The sequence below is a fragment of the Anabrus simplex genome, chromosome 1 (assembly GCF_040414725.1).
Source record: "Anabrus simplex isolate iqAnaSimp1 chromosome 1, ASM4041472v1, whole genome shotgun sequence".
Lineage (NCBI taxonomy): Eukaryota > Metazoa > Arthropoda > Insecta > Orthoptera > Tettigoniidae > Anabrus > Anabrus simplex.
This window is the reverse complement of record NC_090265.1, coordinates 1,497,528,005-1,497,554,648: the sequence shown is the minus strand read 5'-3', so window position 1 is coordinate 1,497,554,648 and position 26,644 is coordinate 1,497,528,005. Positions and strand designations below refer to the sequence as shown.

The following is a 26,644-nucleotide window of genomic DNA, read 5'->3' as shown; positions in this document are numbered from 1 at the left end:
CTTCCATTCCTTTGGTATTACACTATTATTTATGACATAGTCAAAGAGAAATTTTAAATAAGGCACTATGTACCACCCCATTGTCTTTAATACCTCCCCAGTAATTTGATCACTTCCTGCTGCTTTTCCTTGCTGAAGCAGTTGGATTTCTCTGAAAATATCTTCGTTTGTGAATGAGAAGCTTCTTGTTTCCCTCTGTCTCTCTCCCTCTCTATCTTCTGTTTCGGTTTCCAACTCTTGACAATCATCTACTGAATCTCCAAATTTCCTACTAAATAGGTTTGCTTTCTCAGTATCTGTTAAATAGTGTTCACCCCCTTCTCCCACCATTGTAGGAATTTGGTTTCCTTTTCCTTTTTGATTCCTGATATATGAATACAGCTTTTTCCATTTCCCTTTGTAGTCATTACCCTCTTGAAGTATGCCATTCATATAATTCTCTTTTGCTTCCTTTTTCACTCTATTCAGTTCCCTCATTAGCTGTTTTCTAGTTTCTCTACTCTCCCTACCCTCTTTGATTTTCCTGTTTACTATTCTACATTTTCTTTTTAATTTTCTTATTTCCCTTGTATAATAAACAGGGTCTGAGGTCATTTTACCCTTCTTAACAGGTACAAATCTCTTCTCTCCTTCCCAAATAATTCCTTTAAATTTAGCCCAAAGTGTATCCACGTTACTTCCTTCACTTATCCAACAACTGTTCTTGTGTTCTTCCTCCAGCTGGGTGATGATTCTGCGTAGATCATCAAAGGATATGAGTTGTGATACTTTCACTAGCGGTTGAATCTTATCGTAGAGTAGCTCTGTGATATCTGGTAAGATCTCATTTTTGGTTCCTTCTGGGTGCAGACGCTTGAACAGTTCGTATTTCTGGAGGACGAAGGCCCTAGCTCTCATGCCAGTGAGTTGTGCCTCAGTGGTCAGTAGCGTCTTTTCTACGGAGCTCTTCACCCCTTTGGAATTAAACCTAGCGAGGAATTCCCTCTTGATTTCCGTCCAGTTTAGATTTAAACCCTTCAAGTTGTTCCATCAAATAGCGGCTTACCCCTTTAATCGCGGTGTGATGGGTTGCACGAAGATGTCCTCTGGTTAGTCTTTCCTAACAGACTGACCGTTCACTCGACAAAGCTAGTCGAGTTCTCCTCCAGTCGCCCGTGCAATTCCGGAAGGCTCTCTGTAATCACCTTCGGGGCTAGGTGTCCTGTGTTACCGGTTAGGTATGAGGGGGGGGGGGGGGTTAGAGGTGTGGCGGTACGTCCTGTTTGAGGCAATCTGTTTTCTACTCGTGTAGGATGTTTTCCCTTGTATTCTGCGTATTTCCCTTGATGGTCGAAATCCGGTTTTCTATCCTTACTTCAACAGCAGATATTCGGCTCCCAAGATTTCCCTCGACGGCAGATATACGGCTTTCAAAATTTCCCTCGATGTTAGAAATCCTCCCCTCAACCTGTTGCTTTATGCCGGAAACCTGGATTTCCACCCCCTCCTTGAGGTCGAAGATATCCTCTTCCAGCTGGCTTACTCTACTATTGATCTGGTTGACCTGTCCCAGTTTTAACCTGATGTCCGGATTCTGCTGCGTTAATCAATTGGTGACATCGCTGATTTGTGATGAAAATTCGTCATTTACAGTTCAAATTTTTGTTTCTAGTCCCTATTCTACATTGTAAACCTGTGTATACACTTGTGCTATCTGTCCGGTTAAAACTGAGTTAGCTTGAGAAAATGTGCTTGAAAGTTTGTCATATATGTCCAAAATTTTGTTATTTACTTTCAAAATTTGATCTGCAATCTGTCCTGTTGGGTCAGAATTGACTTCTGAAATTTTGTCATTTACGTCCGAAATTTTGTTATTTAGTGCCTACATCATGGTCATTAGGTTTGAACACATTTTGGGAATCTTTACCTCATCTTCCGGTGTTTCATCAGCATCTTTGTGGACTTCAATGAAAAACTTTTCTGGGTCTTTTCCCTTTTCAACGAGATCCTTCCGTAGCCGCGCCTGTAGCGATTTCTTCTTCCTCTTCGTCAGAAGATACCTCTTGGTAAATTCGTCTTTGAGCTGTTTCAGCAACATATACTCTAGTATTACTTGCATTTTGATGTACTACACTTGTATTCACTCGTAAATATTTACGTTCTGTCCCACAGTCGCCATTTAATGTATCCACAAAGACGCACACGAAATGGTACAGTTATTTATTCACATCTATTTACAAATTAAATGCACATAACCTTAATCACTGTATCAGAAACAAAACACTCGCATCACAAACTGCCCTTTTGACAATTGCCCATCACTGCACATGGAGATTATAACCTTGAAACACAGTTGAAACAGATGACTACCGACTGCCTACTTCGGCATGTCAGTTAACCACAACACATGTTCACCGGTGAAACTCCTACTAAACCATAACTCACCATTACCATCAAGACCACCTCCTTATATACGTGCCTGGCCAGGCTTCTAGAAAGATACATTACCAAAATACCTTCTCGTAAATTCTCGAGTGCCTAACATGATTATAATGTACAGAAAATACTACCATGATCTCGTGCCATTCTGGAAGTTACAGTTCGTTTCAAAATACCGTAGTGGATTACAAATTATATATACAGGTAAGAATAATTTATATAATATTAATTTACTGGTATTTACATTAACTGAACTCGTATAAATATTTATATACAGCATGTTTCATGACATAACCTCACAGAGTGATTGTATTGTAATAATAATAATAATAATAATAATACAAATACTAACTGGATGTAACACTTCTTAGCCATACATAGAAGTGATGATAATAAATAATAATAATAATAATAATAATAATAATAATAATAATAATAATAATAATGATGATGATTCGAGCTTGATACTTGCATTATTTACCCATGGGTGAGAGAATATTGTTTCAAGTTATATCTGTTTATCACACGTGTGTTATAGTAAGCTGTGGATTTGGGTTTCATTATACACTGTTCAGTTTGCCTCCTATTTTGTATTTCAACCATTTGAGCAGAATGTACTGTGGATATGTTCATAATTTGCTTCTCTCTCCAGGCCTGTACCTCCAGAACATCATTTCCCTCTTCTTCACTTTGTGTCCTGTTTCATTTTCTTAGGGATAGTGTATAACCCATTCTTTCTCATAGTGCAAACTAGCCCGAAACCCATCCTTCGTAATAATTTTGAAAGCTTAACACTATTGTAAAAGTTATCCATGTATACAATGGGACCTAATCCTAAAAATGGTTGTAAAAGATTCTTCACAGTTTTGATAAGGCTCCCACTTTGACCAATAAATGTCAACCATTATCCTGTACTTAGTAAGTTTTCCTGGATTATACACCTGAAATCCCAGTCTTTCCCTCCAGGCAAGCATTCCTTCATCCAGGGTAAGGTTCTGACCAGGTACATACACAGTTTTAAACAAAGAACAGAAATGTTCGATAAGAGGTCTAACTTTATATAGTCTATCTCCAGTAATCTTCTCATTTTAAAAAATCATTGTTTACGCCCCCATTGGAGCACTTTAATGAGTCATATACAAAGGTTGGAACTTAAATAGTGGCAACTATTTATTTACAACAAATAGAAAAGAGTTACATTTTAGCAACCTTTACTGTCCTTCAATGAAGTCACCAGCATTGTGTATAACCCATTGCCAGCGATGTGGAAGTCATAGTATACCTTTAGCAGAGCCTGTTCTGTTGATGGTGCGAATGGAGTGATCTACTGCATGTCGAATCTCTGCAACAATTCTGAAGCGAATGCTCACGAATTGTCCGGTTTTGATCACTGTCCATTAACAGGCAAGAGCATGCACTCTTCTTCACTCATTGGATGACCTGCCCGATGAATGTCCGCCACAGTTTGCCAACCATCATTGAGGCTTACCCAATGTGCCACTGTTCTGTAAGGCAATGTAGATTCCCCGCAAGCCTCTTTAAGACCGTGATAACACTTTCGTGCTGTACGACCTCTGGCACATTTAATCTTGATCCAACTCCGTTGTTCCTGTTTGGAAAACCTAGTGACAATGTTACGTTAGACCGTTAGGTCACACGTGACTGTGTTTCTCTTGCTTATGCGCATGCAGGTGATGTGGCAAGGGCGAATCCATTTGCTCTGAGGTAAGGTAGGTATGTAACCAACGTGTGCTATCTGCGATAATATTAGATTCTGTTGCATAGCGTCTCCACAGCAGTGTTGCCACTATTTAAGTTCCAACCCTCGTACATTAAAGTCTAAAAGTATTAAATAGTGAGCTTTTCAGCTTCTTCTGCTCCCAAAACTCCTTCATCCTGTCGGACCTGAAAGCGATTTCTAGGCATAACTTACTTGAATAGGGGAATAGCAAACTAGCAAACATGTTTGTTGTCCAATACAATACTTAGGATTTTTCATGATACCTGTCATCATCCACAGTCCTAAAAAAATTCTCATCTCATCCAAAGTAACATGCCTCCAATTATCATACCTGCAGTATATAGTATGTGGTCTTGCTACTGTGCTCAAATTGTTTCGTGTATTGGTTAGTTTCTGTTACATGAAATGACAGAAATGCTGGCGTGAAAAACAACATGAAGTATGCCATGCAAGATTCATCGCTAGGTAATTCACTTATACCTGTGTTCTTTGAATAATTGGGCATGTGTCCAGGTTGATCAGTGTCTGATCAGTCATCTAAATCAATACCAGATATGTCCTCCGAAAATAAATTGTTAAATATAGCTGGACCTACCTCATTAGGTTCAGCACTCGAGACTTCATCAGATGAATCGCCATCACTTTCCTCCACACAAGGCACAAAATTATTTTCCAACTCACAATCAGCATACACTTCTTCTAACATACCCTGTATATCACTTTCCTGCAAGTAATCTGCACTTTTGTACGACTTAAGGCCATTTTACAAGAGCGCAAAGACACTGAGAACAAAAACGTGGTTACTCAACAAGGAAGATAGCACGTGTTCCGGTTTCAGCAGAAAGTTACTTTACTATGGAATGCGGTTCACATGTTTATCGATCAATACATTGATCCGCCAGGCTGAGCGACACAGACGGTTGAGGCGCTGGCCTCCTGACCCCAACTTGGCAGGTTCGATCCTAGCTCAGTCCGGTAGTAATTGAAGGTGCTCAGATACGTCAGCCTTGTGTCGGTAGATTTACTGGCACGTAAAAGAACTCCTGCGGGGAAAAATTCTGGCACCTCGGCATCTCCGAAAAACCTTAAATGTAGTTAGTGGGACGTAAAGCAACCCTCGTAATCTGCACTTTTGTAAGATTTACAGGCCATTTTACAAGAGCGGAAAGACACTGAGAACAAAAACGCGGTTACTCAACAAGGAAGATAGCACGTGTTCCGGTTTCAGCAGGAAGTTTCTTTACTATGGAATGTGGTTCCCATGTTTATTGATCAATACATTGATTCGCCGGCCTGAGAGATGGTTTGATGGTTTCTATATTTTTCCTTCATTTTGAATCTGTGAAAGACTGCATTTGGTTGACATCGGTGAGAGCTACAATGAACTACACTGAGCGGCACGAAAAATGCAACACTTCAATTTCTTTCAAAAACTGAAACTTATTCTAAATTTATGACACTAATCCACCATCTTATGATGGAATATAGTGGTACGGTCCCATTTAACTGTCTAACAATGAAAAGAAAAGACGATTATAAACAAATTGAACAAATTAAGCGAGAGATGGGCATTTCAAGGAAATTTTGAGTAAGCTCATAAAGGTAATGCACTCTGTTTTAATAACATATGAATAGTAACACAGTAAAGGTTTCCACCTATTCAATACTAATATGTATTCACAATATTATAAATATTAGTATTGAATAGGTGGAAACCTTTACTGTGTTACTATTCATATGTTATTCTCAGTTCAATACGGACCAACAACATGAAATTCATAACCCTCTGTTTTAATGTTACACACTTCACACTTTCACTTCTCAGACCTCGGAGATTATCTCGGGGACCTCTGTTCTCATCTTCAAAAGCGTGTGTTGCAACCTCTTGCAGCAATGACGGCATTCAACCTTTCAGGCATGCTCCTGATTAATGCGGTAATGTTCTGTTGAGGAATCATCTCCCATTCCTCCAGGAGGGCATTCCGTAGGTCTTGTAGGGTCTCTGGATAGCGCTGATGGACTCTTCAATCAATCAATCAATCAATCAATCAATCAATACTGATCTGCATTTAGGGCAGTCGCCCAGGTGGCAGATTCCCTATCTGTTGTTTTCCTAGCCTTTTCTTAAATGATTTCAAAGAAATTGGAAATTTATTGAACATCTCCCTTGGTAAGTTATTCCAATCCCTAACTCCCCTTCCTATAAATGAATATTTGCCCCAGTGTGTCCTCTTGAATTACAACTTCATATTGTGATCTTTCCCACTTTTATAAACGCCATTCAAACTTATTCGTCTACTAATGTCATTCCACGCCATCTCTCCGCTGACAGCTCGGAACATACCACTTAGTCGAGCAGCTCTTCTTCTTTCTCTCAATTCTTCCCAACCCAAACATTGCAACATTTTTGTAACGCTACTCTTTTGTCGGAAATCACCCAGAACAAATCGAGCTGCTTTTCTTTGGATTTTTTCCAGTTCATGAATCAGGTAATCCTGGTGAGGGTCCCATACACTGGAACCATACTCTAGTTGGGGTCTTACCAGAGACTTATATGCACTCTCCTTTACATCCTTACTACAACCCCTAAACACCCTCATAACCATGTGCAGAGATCTGTACCCTTTATTTACAATCCCATTTATGTGATTACCCCCAATGAAGATCTTTCCTTATATTAACACCTAGATACTTACAATGATCCCCAAAAAGAACTTTCACCCCATCAACGCAGTAATTAAAACTGAGAGGACTTTTCCTATTTGTGAAACTCACAACCTGACTTTTAACCCCGTCTTATCAACATACCATTGCCTGCTGTCCATCTCACAACATTTTCGAGGTCACGTTGCAGTTGCTCACAATCTTGTAACTTATTTATCACTCTATAGGGAATAACATCATCCGCAAAAAGCCTTACCTCCGATTCCACTCCTTTACTCATATCGTTTATATATATGAGAAAACATAAAGGTCCGATAATACTGCCTTGAGGAGGTCCCCTCTTAATTATTACAGGGTCAGATAAAGCTTCACCTACTCTAATTCTTTGAGATCTATTTTCTATTTTCTCCCTAGCTGGTTCGAAACATGCTCAATGGGATTCAAATCGGGGCTTCGAGCAGGCCAAACCATAGCATGAATCTCTGTTTCATCCAAGAACTGTTGCACAATTCTCGCAACATGTGGGCGTGCATTGTCATGCATTAGTGTAAAACCATCACCTATAAACGGAGCGAAAGGCACAACATGCTCCAGAAGGATTTCCTCCACATACCGATGTGCGGTAAGGCTCCCATGCTCCACGAAGACTAAATCCGTCCTCGCAGCTGTATTGATTCCTGTCCACACCATCACAGAATCACCGCGAAAAGGCATCCTGGATGAGAATGTGCAAGGGGAATACCTTTCCCCTGGCCTTCTCCAGACCCTCACTCTTCCGTCAGGTGATCGGAGGCCAAATCGCGACTCATCGGTGAACAACACTTGATCCCATTGTTGTACTGTCCAGCCAAGATGTTCCCTTGCGAAACGCAGTTGAGCTGTGCGATGCTCTCTGGTGAGTTCCGGTCCTGTAGCAGGTCTTCTGGACTGAAGATTGGCTTCTTCCAGTCTTCTTCGAACGGTTCTCTCACTAACATTGACCTCTCGAACTTGGTGGATTCGATTGCATGCTTCAATAGTGGTGGGCGGTGGTGTGACGGTTGCGGAGAACTTGAAGTTGTAAGAAGCGGTCATCTTTCTCCAATGTTGCTCTTCTCGGGCCTGATTCTGGTCTCATTGCAAAGCCTCCAGTTTCCCTGTACCTTCGTACGGTTCTGGAAATTGTAAAAGGTGTACTGTAGTACTCAACACTTCTGCAACGTAATGCATGCTGCGGCCATCTTCCACCAAAGCAACAGCTTTCGCAGCTTGTTCAGGGCTTAACGGCATGTTTACCCCAGAAAGCTGATTAAGAGAATCAGATCCCACAAACACGTGTGATTGAAAGAGGAACAATTAAAGGTACAACAATAAGCGCTACAAGAACGGGAAAACATTATTGGCTCACATCCAGTGATGTGTTTTCCAGGTTGGGCGGGGAAAAAAAATTGAGGCTAGTGCAATAAACAATCAACACTTCATTGTTTACTCGCAAAGCAACGCCAATAGCATACCCCGTCTGAAAACAATGGTTGAAGTGCTTCACTTCGTTTAAATAGATAATTACACATCATTTATTGGGTGTTGCGTTTTTTGTGCCGCTCAGTGTATTTGAACATATGCACTTAAATGTCAATCGACGTGTTGGGCACTGCCAGTTGCACTAATTTTAAAATGTTGATTGGCATGCTTGGCGCGAAGTGAGTTAACCACACTTCTTTAACAGTGTACATCTGAGAAAAATATTTGTAATCTTATTTTTCAAACTAAAAGTAACATGATGCAAAATACCATAAGCACAATAAATATTCATAATCTTAAAAGCTATGATTACAAACTATAAGTAACATGACACTAAAACTGAGTGAGTTGGCCTTGTAGTTAGGGACGCGCAGCTGTGAGCTTGCATTCAAGAGATAGTGGGTTCGAACCCCACTCTCGGCAGCCCTGACAATGGTTTTCTCGTGATTTTGCATTTTCACACCAGGGAAATGCTGGAGCTGTACCTAAATTAAGGCCACGGCAGCTTCCTTGCAACTCCTAGCCCTTTCCTACACCATCATCGCCATAAAACCTATCTGTGTCCGTGCAGTTGTGAAGATAATTAGGATATTCTCATTCAAAAGATTGTAACTGCCACGCGTTGATTTCTATATTTTTCAAATTTTAGAATAATAATGTTAATTGCTTTATCTCCCACCAACTACTCTTTTACAGTTTTCGGAGACGCCGAGGTGCTGGAATTTAGTCCTGCAGGAGTTCTTTCACGTGCCAGTAAATCTACCGACACGAGGCTGACGTATTTGAGCACCTTCAAATACCACCGGACTGAGCCAGGATCGAACCTGCCAAGTTGGGGTCAGAAGGCCTTCACCTCAACCGTCTGAGCCACTCAGCCCGGCCAAATTTTAGAAGGGAAAGTTGATGGCAATAAGGGGTAACGTGAACATCCTGGTGTAAGGAGAAGATAAACCTAATGCAACAGTCCATAGTACATTGCAATCGTTTAGTTCTCTCATGGCATCAATTAGTACTATGTCACAGTAGGAAAATATAGGAAGGAGAATATTCATAAGCCTAATTCTCATGTTTAGTGGCGGTATATTTTGATGGTATTTTAGTGGTTCAAGGGAGCCATGTACTTTTCTACAGACACTGGTAATGTGCTTTCCCCAGTTAAGAATCTCACAGTTTTCATATGGAATTATTTTACTAGAAAAAGTGAGTGGAGGAATGTGTTTGCTCTTTACCACGCTGATTTGTTTCATTGCAACAAAATAGCTTTAGATTTTGATGGATTAATTTAAAATTTCGTTTTCATGAGTGTATGCACAGATATTATTTAAGTCAAGAGTTCGTATATCAGAAATTTTGCAGTGATAGTAGATTTGTAGATCGTCAGCATACAAGTGGTATTTACATTGTCAGCCGTGCTGATATATCAATATAAATAACGAAGAGTAGCAGTTCAAATACTGAGCCCTGTGGCTATTTCGTTCCCAATCAGATGACCTATTCCGAAGAATTACACATTCTTTTTGTTCGGTAAGATATGAGAGAAAGAATCTTAGGGCTGTCTAAGGTGAAGTGATTTCAATTTAGCAACCTGTTTTTCTATATTTACTGAACAAAGGTACTGTTCAAATCAAGAAGTGCAAGTATCATCACCTGTCTTTCATTCATAGCACATCTCACGTCATCTGTAACCTTCAGTAGGGCAGTGGCCATGCTGTCCTTTCTTTGAAACCCATTTGTAAAGGGTCACATAAGTGACTATTTAAGTAGTTTGTTAATTGCACATGTGCCAGGCTGAGTGGCTCAGACGGTTGAGGCACTGGCCTTCTGACTCCAACTTGGCAGGTTCGATCCTGGCTCAGTCTGGTGGTATTGAAGATGCTTCAGATACTTCAGCCTCGTGTCGGTAGATTTATTGGCACATAAAAGAACGCCTGTGGAACTAAATTCCGGCACTTCAGCATCTCTGAAAACTGTAAAAGTAGTTAGTGGGACGTAAAGCAAATATTATTATTATTATTATTATTATTATTATTATTATTATTATTATTATTATTATTACATAAAAGAACTCGCGCGAGACCAAATTCTGGCATCAGAGTCTCTGAAAACCTTCAAAAGTAGTTAGTGGGACGTTACAACAAGAACTTATTTTTTTAAATGCACATGTACTATGCATCCTAGAGGCTTAGAGAGAGATGAAATTATGCAAATAGGTCGATAATCTGTTATAGAAAAGGTGAGGAAGTTTTGGGAACAGGTTTCACAATGGTATTTTTCCTCATTGTTAACAAGAGGCCACTTGTGAGGCAGGTGTTGTATATAAAAGTAATTACAGGAAGAATAGTGTAAGTGATGTGTTTTATTATGAATATGGGTATTTCATCAGGTCCTATAGCAGATGATGTGACTGATAGTAGTTCGTGTTTCACGTTTACCTCTCTGACTTTGGGAAATTCAGAGAAGAGCCTATTCGGTGGTGGTTGGTTCAAAAGAGAATTAATTTATCGTTTGAGATATTGTTTGCATTTCAGGTTTAATTTTAATATCAGATAAATTAGCATTTAATCTCTCCAGAGAGATGCCTGGATTACATGGCTGGGTCAAAGCCTTCCCACTACCAATGGAACAAAAATTTTTCCTAGTGCTTTCCACATTTCTTTTACAAAATCATGGAGCAAAACAAATTCGAAAATGAAATCAAAAATCAAAATCAAAACTTCTTTAAATATGTAGCTGAATGGATATAAAAAAGAACAGCTTGGAGATAAGAGCAAAGAATATGAACGTAGTATTCCATATCACTAATAATGTATACAAAAGAGGCATTATCATGGGACAACAACATTAAACATTACAATACAGTGGTGAGTCTTGAGGCACTTTATGGAGCTAAAACACTAAAACTAATGCAGAAAGATACAAAATAATGAACATAGAAAGAAGTCTGGTCAGAAGCATACTTGGCCCATGTACACCACCCCGAGGGAGAACCGTCTTATGATGCGCCAAGGATTGCGGGATTCCATAACTTCGGCACCTGCCATCCGGAACATGTACTGGAGACAACATCCTGTGAGTTCCCTCGCAGTGTCTTGACCCACATCTGCCGGATTGGGGTCCTACTGCCCTATGCGTTGGTTGCCATTGACACCACAACACCAACACCTGCGTTTGGAGTGGTGCTTTGCCCGGGAGGCATGGGCAGAGGACGACTGGCATCGCATCATTTTCAGCAAGCAGAAGCAGAATACAACAGGCCACGATCTAACAAGGAAATCTACGTACATGTGGAGAATACAGTTCTTAAAGGACATGGGTTCTTCCAATGAGTATCGTAATCTGTTACTAAATGTTATGGCTGAAGAAGTCTTAGAATAAGACGAAACATGTTATAAAGTATGTTTAATATATTTTAATATTAAATAGTTTTCACTTGTAAAGTGAAGTGTATTGATTGGGTGGACCATTAAACCTAACACTAGTCCCCTTCCAATGTCATCCCACATGTGTTCAATGATGGAGCAGTCCGAGTTTGTTCACGTCCAAGTATTTCAAATCTTCTATTGGGTTAAGTTTTTTGGTAAGAGCTTGTTGAAATGATGATGTTTTTCTAAGTCCTGTACTCTTGGAAAAGTGTGCCCCTTTGTCAGTTTGGACCGTTCAAGTTTGAGGTCAAATGTGAAGGTTGCTCAAACTAGCCTATGGTCGCTTCCTGTACCAAATCTTTTGAGAACAGTAACATCTGTACAATATTTCTTATTGTTGGTCAGGATAAAATCTATCTCATTCTTGGTTTGTCCATCAGGGTTCTTCCCTGTCCATTTTCATAGGATGGTTTTTTTTAAAGAAAGGATTCATGCAATAGAGATTTTCGGCTGAGATATATTCTAGCAATCTTTCACCACTTTCGTTTCGATTGCCTAGTCCATACGTACCAAAGTTCTCTGGGTCTCCGATTTCCTTTTGACCCACTTTTTGCAATGAAGTCTTCAATGATGATACAGAGTTGTCTTTTCTAAATTTTTCGCTTTGGTGATATCTTCATACAGCTGTTCCACTTCCTCTTCCTCAGAAGTACTGGTTGGAGCATAGATGTGCATGATTTGTATGGAGAATTTACTATTCAATTTGAGGACTATATGATTTTTCACGAGAGTTTAATCCTGATGTAAACAAGGCATGTCCACGCCTCAGCCAAAGAAAGAGTTGTGATTCGCTGAGCGCGTAGTATCAACCTCCGCCCCGTCAACGTCTCGTGTTCGGACATACAGTGCTGCGCATATTAACTAAAATTGACGAGGAACAGTTTTTGAGCTGTGCGAAACTAAACAGAGGGGTCTGAAGGGAGATTACTGCTGAAGATTAGGGCCTACGTTATTTATTTATTCATTTCTGAATATTAAAGAAAGCTATCGTAGGCTAGAGCACAAAATTACACGCGTACGAAGATTTATCTTAGGACAGCTATTTGAAATGTCCGCCCGGAAGACTGTAACCTAATAGAATACCAACTTTCGAGTTGAAATATATATTTCTTATGTTGTAGAGTTCCTATCCTGATAGAGCATATAGCATGATTGGACATGTCAGGCGGAACTGTTGATAATTCTGTAACAACGTCTATCGAAAACAAACAACTCAAAAAGACAAGATAGACAGGCAGTTGCGGTCTTAAAGTAAGAAGTCCATGCATACTGTATATGCTTACCTTGCTTAGTCGTCCTGCAGGGGCTTAATTCCTTCCATATCAAACGATGTATCTCCTCCATTCTCATTACTGTCGCTGCCTGATGAGTCGCTACTACTCTGGCCGCTATCAGTGATGATAAATCTCTCGGCAATTTCATCTGTTAGGCCATCTAGCTCCCACATCTGGTCTTCTTCTTTCGTTGCATTTCTAATGCAGTCCTTCCAGTTATCTGCTGTCACATTTTCAAGGGCTGTGCCAATTATAGCTCATACGTCTTGTAGCTTGAAGGTCGTGTTGTTTCTCGCAGCGTAACCCTTCGTTTGACTCCATATCTGTTCAATGGGATTCAGAGTGCAATGGTAGGGTGAAAGTCGTAGCATGCAGTGGCCCGCTTTCTGTGCTCTTTCATCGCAAATATATTTGTCATACTGGTCTCGCACTGACCTCACCCATTCAATGAGTTCTGCTTTGACCATATCAGCCTTGTATTCTACTTGGTGACTGTCGAGCCAGGCAATGATCTGGTCTTTCCGCATTGCCATTGTAGGGATTCGTTCCACTTTAACAGAATGGTAAGATGCATTGTCCATTACAATCACACTGCCGGGTTCGAGTTTCAGTAGGATAGACGAAAACCACGATAAAAAAACGTCACCTGTCATTTCTTCATGATACTCTCGTGTCGTTTTAGATTCAAACACGAGAGCTCCACCTTCCACAAAACCGGAGTCACTACCTACATGAACAATGATAAGCCTTTTGCCTTTCCCAGTCGGCTGCTTCAGGCCAGTTGAAAGTCCAGTAACAAAGGCCTGTTTCTTGGATTTAACAGTGGAATCAACCCATACTTTCGAAGTTACGTGTCCTTCGTTAAGCCACGTTTCATCCAAGTAATAAATTTTGCGACCTTCTGCACGATATCTCCTAATTTCATGCAAATACTTCCGTCTCCACAATACAATATCCTCCCTATCCATTAACACAGGTTTACGTTCTCTTTTAACAAACTGGAACCCTATGTCCTTTAAAAGTCTGTACAATGTAGTTAAACTGAAGGTGGGTAAAGTTTTATCTTTATTCACACTGTCTAATACTTTGCGTAAAGTAGGTGGTTCATTCCGAAAAAAGAATTCATGAATTTTCCTTCTAATACCACTTTTGACGATATCGTCGTACTTCTCGACTCTTTGAGGTCGTTTACGTTCCTTTCCCGGCGTTGTTAATTTCCCTGTCTTTCTAAACTCTGTCCGCATGTTATGAACCGAACTAGCCGACACACCACACAACTCTGCACTTAGTTTCTCTACCTCTTTTACGGCTAAACCTGGATTCTGTTCACTTATTTTATTAAAAACATTCACAACGCACTGCCTATGGTCACTTCTGAGCGGTTTTCCTCTGTGCTTCACTACACGCGATGGTCCTACCTCTTGCTCCATTTCTCTCACTGTGAATACTGACACTGACAGCTGCTGCAAGATGCAACACCTTATCTCCACACTGTACAGCTTGGGACTTCCCCTCACTATGAGAAAACTTCCTGCATTACACCACGCCTTCTGCCTTCATATCTTGTTATTTAATCACTGTTTTATTAAAAAAAACATATAGATACACACCGGTATATATGACAACCATATTTTAATTTGATTACGTACTCTTTCAGACTATCTAAATGTAATAAACTAAGATTAAATTAATGTGACGTATTAATTTTCTTCGAGCTCGCATACAGTCCAGTGAGTGCGACGGTTGCTTCTCCAATCAACTACGTCTGTGTCCACATGCAAAGCCAAGGTGCTCCGCCTATTTGTTTACATCAGGATTAAACTCTCATGAAAAATCATATATATATGCCACTCTGAGAGAGACACAAATCATCTTGTCTATGAATTCCTTGATATTTTTATTGATAAGAATAATAACCCCATGTGTAGGGCAAAGAAAAGCTACGTTAGTAAAGTGGAGTGCTTGAAATTGGGATAAAGCAAATTCGTGGCTGCATATGACCAAGTATGGGACTCACCTTGTTCAGCGTACTTGTATGTTGTGAGAAGAGGTGTGGACTGAGCGTGGATGAGACGTGAGCGAGTTGGATGTGTGGTAATATCTTGTAATGTGTGGTAGAGGGGCGTGTGAAGGAGAGGGGAAAGGGGTGAGAAGGTGGGGTTTAAGGCGGGTCAGGGGGATGGAGTGGTGGTGGTGTGCAGCAGTGTGTGCAGAGTGTAAACAATCAATTTCTTATTCATGGATTTAATGCCTCTAAAGACTTTGATTAAGAAGTCTAAAAGAATGTTAGGTTTTCTGATATTTCGTTGAGGTTTAGATTGGGATTGAAAAATTGGTCTAAACGAATAAAACCGTTTTCTGATTTTTACTCTCATATACTATCTTTTATTATACAGCACCAATGTACCATACTAGACTATAACGCCCGTAATGCGTTACATCACTCCATCGTATTTTATCTATTGTTTATTTAGTACTAAATGTAAAATTGTAACCATTTGTACTTTGCATTGCATGTATATTGTACACGGTAATATGGTAAGTATCCTGCCCATCTTGTAACTTCAAGCTGAAGATAACGCTACTGTGTCAAAACCGGTGCTTAAAACTAATAAATAACATGTTTTAAACATACTTTGTGTTGAATAGGTTGAACTTTTCCTCAGTTTCAATTGTGAATCAGTTCAATACAGAAAAATTAAGTTTTTAACTTATAATAATTCTTATCATTTAGAGCCCGAAGTCGTTATGATACCTGTACGCAGAACCCAGGGAGCTATGTTCAACATCGTAGTGGTATTTATGATGTTACCGGCAAGTTTCACATAAAGAAACGAAAATTCAGTTATTCATGTGCACGCATTCTAAAAACTAGTTTTCAAACTATTAGACCTACCGGGCGAGTTGGCTGTGCGGTTAGGAGCGCACAGCTGTGAACTCGCATCCAGGGGATAGTGGGTTCGAACCCCACTGTCGGCAGCCCTGAAGATGGTTTTCCGTGGTTTCCCATTTTCACACCTTAATTAAGGCCACGGCCGCTTCCTTCCCATTCCTAGGCCTTTCCTGTCCCATCGTCACCATAAGACCTATCTGTGTCGGTGCGATGTAAAGCAACTAGCAGGGAAAACAAAAAAACAAAAAACTATTAGACCTTGCCATAAATTTGCCACTGTGGTCCCTGACCCATAAGGTCATGCCTAAATACAGCACTGGTTGAGAGACTTAATACCACATGTTCCATATTTTTCTTCCAATGCAAAAATAACTTCCTCTGTGTTGATTTTTATTATACAAACAACCACTTGTTCCATGCAACGAATATAAGCATTTGTCAGTGTGGTCTCAGATCAGCTGTTAGATTGTGCGAGTTGCGGTTAGTGTATGGAGTAGTGACCCATCAACGAATGACCCCAGCACACGGCACATTCCCGCGTAGCCAAGTGCGCTAATTCAAACGTATGAACCTCAACGCTTTCTGTAGGTTGCATGATTTAATTTCTCGAATAAGTATACTGTATTGGCCGTTATGTTATTAACTCATTCAACATGCATGCAGAATTTTCCTAAGATAGTCAGTTTCCTGATATGTGACCTGACCTAGTGAGTAGTCGTGGAAGAAGATGTCGGCAATTTCAGCAACACTTGTACTCTCCCTAAATGCCATGGTTATATTAAGCATGATTATATACGCTTGTGCAATTGCAAACCACCTATGTAGCTAGCAGGGCCAGTGCTAGTCTAAATTCAGAAAGAAAAGAAAACAAAAATGCATTTGAAGGGGAAATCTCTGTGGCCATGTGGTTTCTGGTGAGTAGAAGCATTCATGTGGGTATTATCCCCATCTCGCTCGCACATATTCGTAACAAAAATGGACCATAGCTGTGTAGGAACGGCTTCAGTTCAAAGCACGCTTATCCAGCCTAACTCTGTCATGGTCCGCAGCATAGACACTACTACAGTCAATATACCAGATACAGGCACGAATGTGTTAAGGAGGGGGATGCCCTAGCCCTGAAAGATAATGCATTAAAAGTCATTCCATAGGTCTTGCTGCCTGAAAACCACCCAACCTGGGTAGACACACTTGCTGTTATAGATTCCAGTTTCATTTCCTCCACTGAGGGCCTATAAACCTTCCATGCGAAGCTCCTCTGACTGCAGCTTTTGGTCTCCCATGGTTTATGACATTAATTACCACCACCTAGCACTTGGCATTGGGTCTCTGACTGTATGGTCTATCCTTATTTTCTTTATTTCCCTTACTCTTCCATTTATAACGGAAATAAATAGCAATTATTTTTACTTGGGTTTATGTTCATGGAGAGTGTGTGGAATTAGTCGCTTTCACAATTTTCTGTGTTGGTAAAGCCTACCTTGCATTTTCTCTCAAAATGTAAACAACTTAAAAATGTCAAAACTTTTCTTTCTTGGCTCCTTAGACAGCCATTCCCAGTACAGTTGAGGTATGCATTTTTGTGGATTTGATATAATATATTCTGGTTCAGAAGGGGAACTGTGAAAAACTACCCCTCTTCATTTCCTTAGTTTGCTTCTTAAGTGATGCCTTTCTCTGACAGCTGATTTTCAAATTGTTGTACACCCAACCATAGTTAAGGCAGAGGACTTTGAACTTTTTATTCAGTTTGTATGAGTGACAGTACTGTGATACTGTTTTAAAAATTAATGGTTTGTTGTGATAAACTGGTCTGTAGAATTTGGTTTTTTGAGACATTCTCATTGATCTGATTCTAGGTTTTTCCTGGGGAACCCAGGAGATTATGCATGGGGCAGGGAAGGACTGGATGCGATCGTTACCCAGTTGTTGAATCAGATGGATGGCACCGGACCTCCTCCTTTAGCTAAGGATAAAATTAAAGAAATACCAGTTGTTGTTATCACAGAAGATCAAGTTGGTAAGTTGAACTGTTACAGATTTAATGGACTAATGAGAAGTGGAAATTGAATAAAATTTTCTTTGTGTATGTAAGTGACATGCCTTTGCTGGCAAGATGTAGTATTTACAGTGCACTATGTCTTCTGGTATGGGCTATATCAAATTTATTTTCATTGACCTGTCTGTCTCGTCCTTGCCTTTGACAATATGAAAGTGACTGAGGTATGAGTGATGCTAGTTATACCATTCCTTCTGCAGCCAGTCCCTGTTATGAATGGTGTGAAAATATCGCTCATATGGTCGGTTGTTGCATGCATTTCAGTGGGCTTGGCAGACTGATATGTCATAGCAACAGCTGGCTCGGTGAGGGAAGCAACGGGAAACTACCTCACTCATTAATTCCCTAGCACGCCTCTTCAGTGGCGCCTAGGCTATTTATGACAGCTGTTGGCGGAGTTGCAGAGGATCAAACCAGCCTTCGGGCTGAATGCCCAACATGCAACATACATATAAATGAGAAAGAAACAAATGGGAGAACTTAATTAAATTATTAGACAATTGACTTCATCTGCTCTTACTGATGATGATGATGATGATGATGATGATAAGTCTCCCATGATGTCAAATGCCTTAGATACATTAACAGTGATACAATCCATTTGACCTCCAGAATCCAAAACATCCGCCACATCTTGCTGGAATCCTACAAGTTGAGCGTCATTGAAATAACCTTGCCGTCTTTCGAACCAGTTATTAATTTTGCAATCATGTAAAATATAATCAGAAAGAATGCTTTCCCAAAGCTTACATGCAGTGTGTCAAACTGACTGGCCTCTAATTTTTAACTTTATTTATCACCCTTTCCTTTATACACAAGGCCTACTATAGCAACTTTCCACTCATTTGACATAGCTCTGTCATGAAAACAGTAATCAAATAAGTATTTCAGATAAGGTACTATATCCCAATCCATGTTGTTGTTTGAGTCATCAGTCCATAGACTGGTTTGATGCAGCCCTCCATGCACCATATCCAGAGCTAACCTTTTCATTTCTACATAACTATTGCATTCTATTTCTGCTCTAATCTGCTTGTCATATTCATATCTTGGTCTACCTGTACCTTTTTTACTGCCTACGCTTTCTTCAAAAACAAATTGAACGAGTCTTCTCATCAAATTTAGCCAAATCAATCTCCTGTCACCAATTCAATTTAGTATCTTTTCATTTGTGATTCGATCTAGCAGTCTCACCTTCAGCATTCTTCTGTAACACCACATTTCAAAAGCTCCTATTCTCTTTCTTTCTGAGCTAGTTATCTTCCACGTTTCACTTTCATACAATGCCACGCTCCAGAAGAAAGTCTTCAGAAACCTCTAATTCCTATACCAATGCTTGAAGTGAGCAAATTTCTTTTCTTATTGCCTTTAGTATATCTCCATTAATCTTTTCAATTCCAGCTGCTTTTCTAGCTTTCAAATTTTGTATCTTATTGTAAATATCTTTGTAATCGTAGGTAAATTTCAATACTGTGTTAGAATGAGTCACCACCTCTATCTGGACATTATCCTTGAAACCAACAGTGTTTACATACTACTGAACGAATACTTCTGCCTTCACAATATAGATTTTGATTTCCATAGGGAACCTGAAATATTTATCCCTAACGAGTAAATTTATAATACCAATATAAATGGTCCGTTATTGGGCATTGTAAACTTACGCCCTGGTGTGCTAAGTCGGGCTCATTCATTGGTAAATAGCACACCCACCAAGGCACATGGCCAGTGCATTCCGTGGAGGTCACTACGTAGGCTATTTGGACCCATCGGTAGTGCCAGTGCACTATGAGAGACTTTGTCTCATTACCAAAAATTGATGCTTGCCTGGCCATCAGATGATATAGATGTTGATTCCCATAGAGAACCTGAAATACAGTAGAATTCTGCTATAGCGAGTATGGCATACAACGAGAACCCCATTATAGCGATAACTTTTGTCCGTCCCTTCAAAATTCCTACATTAAACCGTGTATTATCCTTTGGTTACAGCGAGAACCCTATCACTGACGCATCCGTTATTACAAGAGATTATGCGCGGTCTATTTTTTCCGTTGCCGATATTTATGCATCCAGCCATTATACTGCATGCGATCGATCATCTTAGGTACCGTATCGTTTTCTCGCTATGCCCACTAGTGAGCTCTCTCATCGACATTCGAAGGCAATGTCTGAGTCTATTAGTAATACCCGTCGACTGCTCTTCTCCGAGGAAAATGATAGAGGAGAACATGTTTTCGTAAATGTGTCCGATAACCATTGTTAACTCGTTGAAGATAAACGCTGAATAAACAATCGCTTACTTTTAATGCTAAATACCGCAAATAAGTAAGAATGAGATAGGCCTACACCTTAACATATGACAGAGTGCGTCATTGATTACGAGGTTGGTTTATATTTTCTCGCGTCTGTTAAATTACGGAAAGGCTTTATCATGTAAATTTATAGCGGGAAGGTTATAATTTTTCTACTTCCGCTAGAAGTATGTTTTCATCATACATATAGTAGTGATAAGTTAGGATATGTGACGCTATTTGAATAACAAAACTGAAACATTTGCCACAAAATGCGATTGATCATCTTCAGTACGGTAGGCTTATAGTTTTCGCGCCATGTGCATTTGTGAGGTCTCTCGCCAACATTCGAAGGCCATATTGTAGTCTATTAGTTATACCTGTTGACTGCTGTCCTCAAAAGAATATTCGAAGTGAAAGAGGATAACAAGTTTTCGTAATAAATGCGTAAATAACTTGGCCGATAGCAGTAGTTAACTCGTTAAAAATAAAGGCTGAAGTAAACGATCTCTTAATTTTAATGGTATACTGTATACTGAAAATAAGTAAGAAAGTGATACACCTCAAGATATGGCAGGGTACATCACTGATTTCAGAGGATAGTTTATATTTTCTCGCGTCTAGTTAAATTTCAGAAAGCTATTCCCATGTCAATTGTTAGCGAGGAGGTTATCATTTCTCTACATGTGTTTCAAATAGGTTTTCATGATGCATATACGGTTAGGTTAGGTGATGCCGTTTGAATAAGAAAACTGAAATGTTTGCCACAGAAGCCTCTGGAGTGACCCTGTATTTCTCTGAATCAAAGACGGCGTTTTTTCCTCAGAATCTCGTGAAAAATCAAGGGTCGTTTCGAATTCGCGGCCTGATAGTAATGAACACCACTGGCAACTACTGCAGTAACCACGCTGTTTCTTTTCACCCCCGCGTGCACGCGCGCTCACACAAAACTCATTGACAATAAATGACCACCTCTTCATCATAGGCATACCTCGCTGGCCGCGGCGAACGGTCGCACAGTGCCTATGTGTAACGTGACTGGATCTCGAGAAATAGTGAAGAGAGAATGACATTCTATTCATCATCATCATCAGTTTTCCACTCCAGTTGCCTGGGTGTGGTTTACGAGCACTCTCCACTTCTGTCTGTCCATGTACCACTCTTCTCTCAAGACGACATCCCAGCTGATTCCTCTTGTTCCTATGTCCTCTTTCACTTGGTCCAGCCACCTCTTCCTAGGTCTTCCTACCGGTCGTTATCCGGCCACGACTGTGTGTAGCCATTGTTTTGCTGTCCTTCCATCGTCCATTCGTTTGACATGGCCAAACCATTTCAAACAGGCCCTTGTCACTTTTTCATTCAGGGATGGGTACACACCAGCTTGCTCCCTTATTCTTTCATTCCTTACCCTGTCCCTTTTTGTCTTCTGTACCATAGTTCGTAGGAACTTCATTTCTGCGGCTTGTAGTTTGCTGTCCACTTGTTGGGTTGTTGTGCAGGTTTCTAGGCCATATGTTATTATGGGGGTGAAGTATGATTGGAATAGAATCAGCTTTGATCTTAAGGGAACTTGTTCGTTCCAGAGGAGGTTCCGAACTTGATGGTAAAACTGAGCTGATTTTTGAATGCGGTTGTTAAATCTCATGCTGTATTGTTATCATTGGAAATGATGCACCCAAGATATTTATATTGGTCTATTGTTTCCAGTTGTGTACCTTCCAGCATTATTTTTCCTTTCTTCATCTGCCTGTTGACAGACATAGTAACAGTTTTCGATTTATTTCTTGTTAATCCGTGTGCTTTCAAATGTTCATTCCAGGTGTTCAGCCTCTCTTGGACTTCCTTCTCTGTATTTCCCCAAATTACTACATCATCTGCAAATGCAAATGCATTGATGTCCATATTGTTCTTCTGCTTAATTTCTTTCATGACTTCATCCATGACAGTGATAAAAAGTAATGGTGAAAGGGTACTGCCTTGTTGCACTCCTTTAGTGGCTTGGAACCAATCAGAATTACCGTTTCCTATCTGTACGCAACTGCAGCAGTCTTCGTAAAGCATTTTAACTTTCTGGATAAGCCCTTTGGGTACATTCTTCTTTCTTAAACATTCCCATATAGTCTTCCTTGGAACACTATCAAATGCTTTTTCGAGATCCAAAAACACTAGTGTTAAGTCTTTGCCCTTCTCCCAATGCTATTCTAACAGTATCCTAAGTGCAAATATGAGATCGGTAGTTGATCGGTGTTCTCTGAATCCATATTGTTCTTCCTGTAGTTGTGGTTCTATTATTTTCCTTAGCCTTTTTTCAAGTATTTTCTCAAATATTTTCAAACCATGAGACAATAAAGTGATCCCTCTATAATTGCTACATTTCTTCCGGCTTCCTTTTTTGAAGAGAGGTATTATTATTCTCTTTTTCCAATCATCTGGGACTTTCCTGTCCTTCCATATTGCATTAATTACTCTATGAAGCCACTGTATTCCTGTTATGTATTCATTGTCTCTTCTTATATTTCGTATTGTTCGGTAAAGTAGTTTAGAATTAGCTTTGCTGTCTTGCTCTAGTTTATCTGTGAAATCAGTCCAAGCTTTCTGTTTTTCTTCGGCCACAATTTTCTTTACTTGTAACTTCTGATCTCTGTATTTCTGCTGCAGTTCGTTTACTCTAGATTCGTTCCTTTGACTTCCTTTTTACATTTCTTTGTCTCTGGCTTTCCTGGTTTCATTTTTCACTTTCACAGCAATCTTCACGCGATCGTTCCACCAAGGAGTTTCTTTTCCCTTCTTTTGACATTCTATTATCCTCTACAAAAATGTTTCTCAAATCTGCAGAATGGCTTCAAAACATACGGGCCTTCAGATTCTTAGAAAGGCCAAGGCTACTCAGTAGCAGAGTTACAACGCGTCTGCTGTACCTGACGTTTAGTAAAATTAAGTTTTATAGACAGCAGGAATATTTTTATGATGGATCGTTGTATTGTAAAGATATGGTACGTGGAACAGGTTTTGCCAGCAAATTTTCAACGGGTTCTCGTCGATGTTATGATGCCAATTTTAAGTTAATGGCTATTAAACACTTGGAAATGTATAATAATTGTGCAGCTGCAAGAAAATACGGCATAGGCCTAACTAAAGGCAGTATTCGGCTTAGAAATGCGTACTGCACAAAAAATGCATTCGGTGGCCCGCAACACGGGACTCTTTAAAGAAGTCGAAGATGAAATTGTGAGGTATGTGCACAAAAATGCATGGGCGGAATTGTCATACCGCGACGCAATAAACTCGTTCGTTGACTTTCAAAGTCCGCGATTAAGACCTGTACATTGCTAGCTGTGAAGTTGGCCGAATCTGGCAAGCAAGACGTGCGTGTGTGTAGTGGCAGTCAGTTATATCTGACGCTGAGTGAAAGTAACAGTTTTATAGTAAGCAAGAATATTTTCCTGATGGATCGTCGTATTGTAGAGACGCTTGGAATGTGTATTGCTGGCAAATTTTCAACAAGTTCCTTTCGATATTATGATGCCAATTTTAAGTTAATGGTTATTAAACCCGCTGAAATAAAGCATAATTATACAGCCGCAAAAAATTACGGCATAACTAAAGCCAGTGTTCGGCGTCTACAGTCTAAAAATGCGTACTGTATAAGAAAGATATATGATTTTACAAAGCACTTTTTAAGCCTGATAATTTTTTGAAGGAAAAAGTGGGCGTTGTCGTGGATTCTGAGAAATACGGTAATATATTTTTTTTCAGAATGAAATTAAACACGCACCATCACATATTGGATTTCGGAAAACAACAAACAAGTAAGCCGCAGTGTGGATATTATCAGTGAAAACTCGAATTTTGCACAAACTGATTGCCATTTCATACTGAATTTAATGTGTATGGGGGTTTTCCCGACTTTTACAAAAAATCGGGTATAACAACAATCCGCCATAGCGAGTAAATTTTTTGCCGTTACGAATTCATGCTGTAACGGACTTCTACTGTATTTGTCCCAAATGAGTACATTTATAATACCAATATAAATGTTCTGTTGTTGGACATTATAAATTTTCCAGCTAACTCATTCCTGGTTGCCAGCGTTGGTGGGTGTGCTATTTACCAACTGATGAGTCCGACATAGCACACCAGGGCGGAACACTGGCAACCAGGAATGAGTTAGCTGGAAAATTTATAATGTCCAATAACGGACCATTTGTATTGTTATTACTTCTGCCTTCTGTAAATCCTCACATATACACTCCACTTGTTCATTAATTATTCCTGGAATATTCTTCTTCGAACCTGTTTCATGTTGAAGATGATGTCATGTCTCATTGGGTGACACGGTACTGTGTCCACGCTTCTCAGCTTCAAGTTATTGCGCAAAATTATTGCTACCACCTGTCATTGCATTGCATTGTGTATTTTCGTAAGGTGTTCATAGATTGCAGTGCGTTGCCCTTTTCCGCCTGTGCACAACAGGTGATGGAATTTCACTGATATTTATCAACCCATTTATGCAATTACCAAAATTCAATTATTAGTGGCAAGGAAAATGATGTGACTTTGCGTCTATTGCTGCTTTATTGCTACACACATGGTGTTGTTCCATCACTTCAGAAAGTATTATAATGGACCGATGGTTCTCCATTGTCCATGGCTCACTTGGCACAGAAATACATATAACTGCAATTCAGTTATTTTCACAGAACTGTAAACTACATGGAAAACTTTGAATGATGCGTAAACAACATGATCAACACTGACGACAGTGTTTCCCAACAACAAAGAAAAATATGCCCCACTGCCAACCTAATAACAGTATGTCACCCCAATACGGGAAACACTCAAATAGTAACTTTGAACCAAAGATCTTATCTTCGATTATCATCTAGGAGTGAAATTATGCACATTTCTAGCCCATTACAAGCTGAAATACGTATATTGCATTTCCGCATTTTATCAGTATAAAGGAACCATTCACCTCGAAGTTAACATATTAAAGTATGTATACGTGCCCTTCCATTTTTCACTAAAATTTATACGGCTGCCAATTATGCTTGCCATCATGTTATCCTTAGCCAACTTCCTTACTAGATTCAGTTTCACAGTAAGTTCAATTAATTTAACCTTACTTTGACAACCATTTCTAACCATTTCTTTCCAACCTGCACCTCCTTCTCAGCCTCTTTACTTCTTTGCTAATACAGCAGGTCTTTGCCATTCCTTACCACTTTTTAAGGTATATTTACCTGTTTTTTCATTCCTCAACAGTTGCTGTAAACCCATGCTATAATCTGTTTTACATTTTTATTTGCCATATTTCACAGATCATAATTGCATTTTAAAAACTACCTCATGCTTTTCTTATCTGTGATAGTTCTACATTTATACAAGCTTCCTTTATATTGCTATTATTTTTAACTAAGACGAAAATAGCATTGTGATCACTAATGCCATCTATTCTTCAGTTTCTCTGTAGAGCTCATGGTTTCATCAGCACCATGTCTAGAATATTCTCCCCTCTATTTGGTTCCATCACTTTCTGATGCTGATTCCCAGATTAACTTTTAGTTGGTTGTGCTTCATGTGTCATTCACATTACCTTTCCAGTTGACATTTGGTAAATTTGTAACCTGCAGCAGTTACGCGACACATGACGAGCAAGAATAATAATAATAATAATAATAATAATAATAATAATAATAATAATAATAATAATAATAATACCTTAAACTTCATGAAATTCGAACACCTTTAAGTTAAATAAAACACACGGGATTTGTACTCCAGAATCTGCATTGAGAAATAATCAGGTAGACCAACATGACAATTATGGGAAAGGATATGTAGGTGGGCCGGCACAAGGTTGCACTTGACAGTTGCAAGTTATGTTGGCATCATGACAAAAATGAAATGAAGAACGTCAACCATCTATCAGAATCACCAATTTACAACTTTTTATGTCGGACACTGTTACGCATTTTATTCATGTTAATTTGTATTTAATTTTGTATGGTGCTTATAATCTTTTATCTGCTTACACAAATATGAGCATTTAAAAAAAATGTTATAAGGTTTAAGCGAGCCACAAAATAAATACAAACTATTTTCAGTTGATTGTTGTTGGCAGTATGGGTAGTATAGTGGTGCCATCTGTAAGTAGCTTGACCACCGTATTGAAGTGTTGCCGTTTTGTCTGTCGCCGCTAGCACGTGGTCAGGTGTGATTCGCACATTTATGAAAGTTTTGTTTTCCTTGAGAGATAATTGTGAAATTTTATTTTACGAATGCAGTGCGATGTCTCGGAAACGACAACATAGTCATGAAGCGCGAAGTGATAATTCTTTGCACAGCGGAATGTCCCTTAATAGTGTGCAGAACTCGC

At 39.5% G+C, this 26,644-nt stretch overlaps 1 protein-coding gene across 2 annotated transcripts in view; it reads left to right on the top strand.

Annotated features, from left to right (window-relative positions):
* Iru (E3 ubiquitin-protein ligase Iruka) overlaps positions 1-26,644 on the top strand; it is a 371,072-nt gene that overhangs the window by 205,711 nt on the left and 138,717 nt on the right. For both annotated transcript variants that reach the window (XM_067137986.1, XM_067137985.1), the window contains exon 5: positions 17,772-17,932. In XM_067137986.1, coding sequence (XP_066994087.1) covers positions 17,772-17,932 — 161 coding nt within the window. The remainder of the gene's footprint in view (positions 1-17,771; positions 17,933-26,644) is intronic.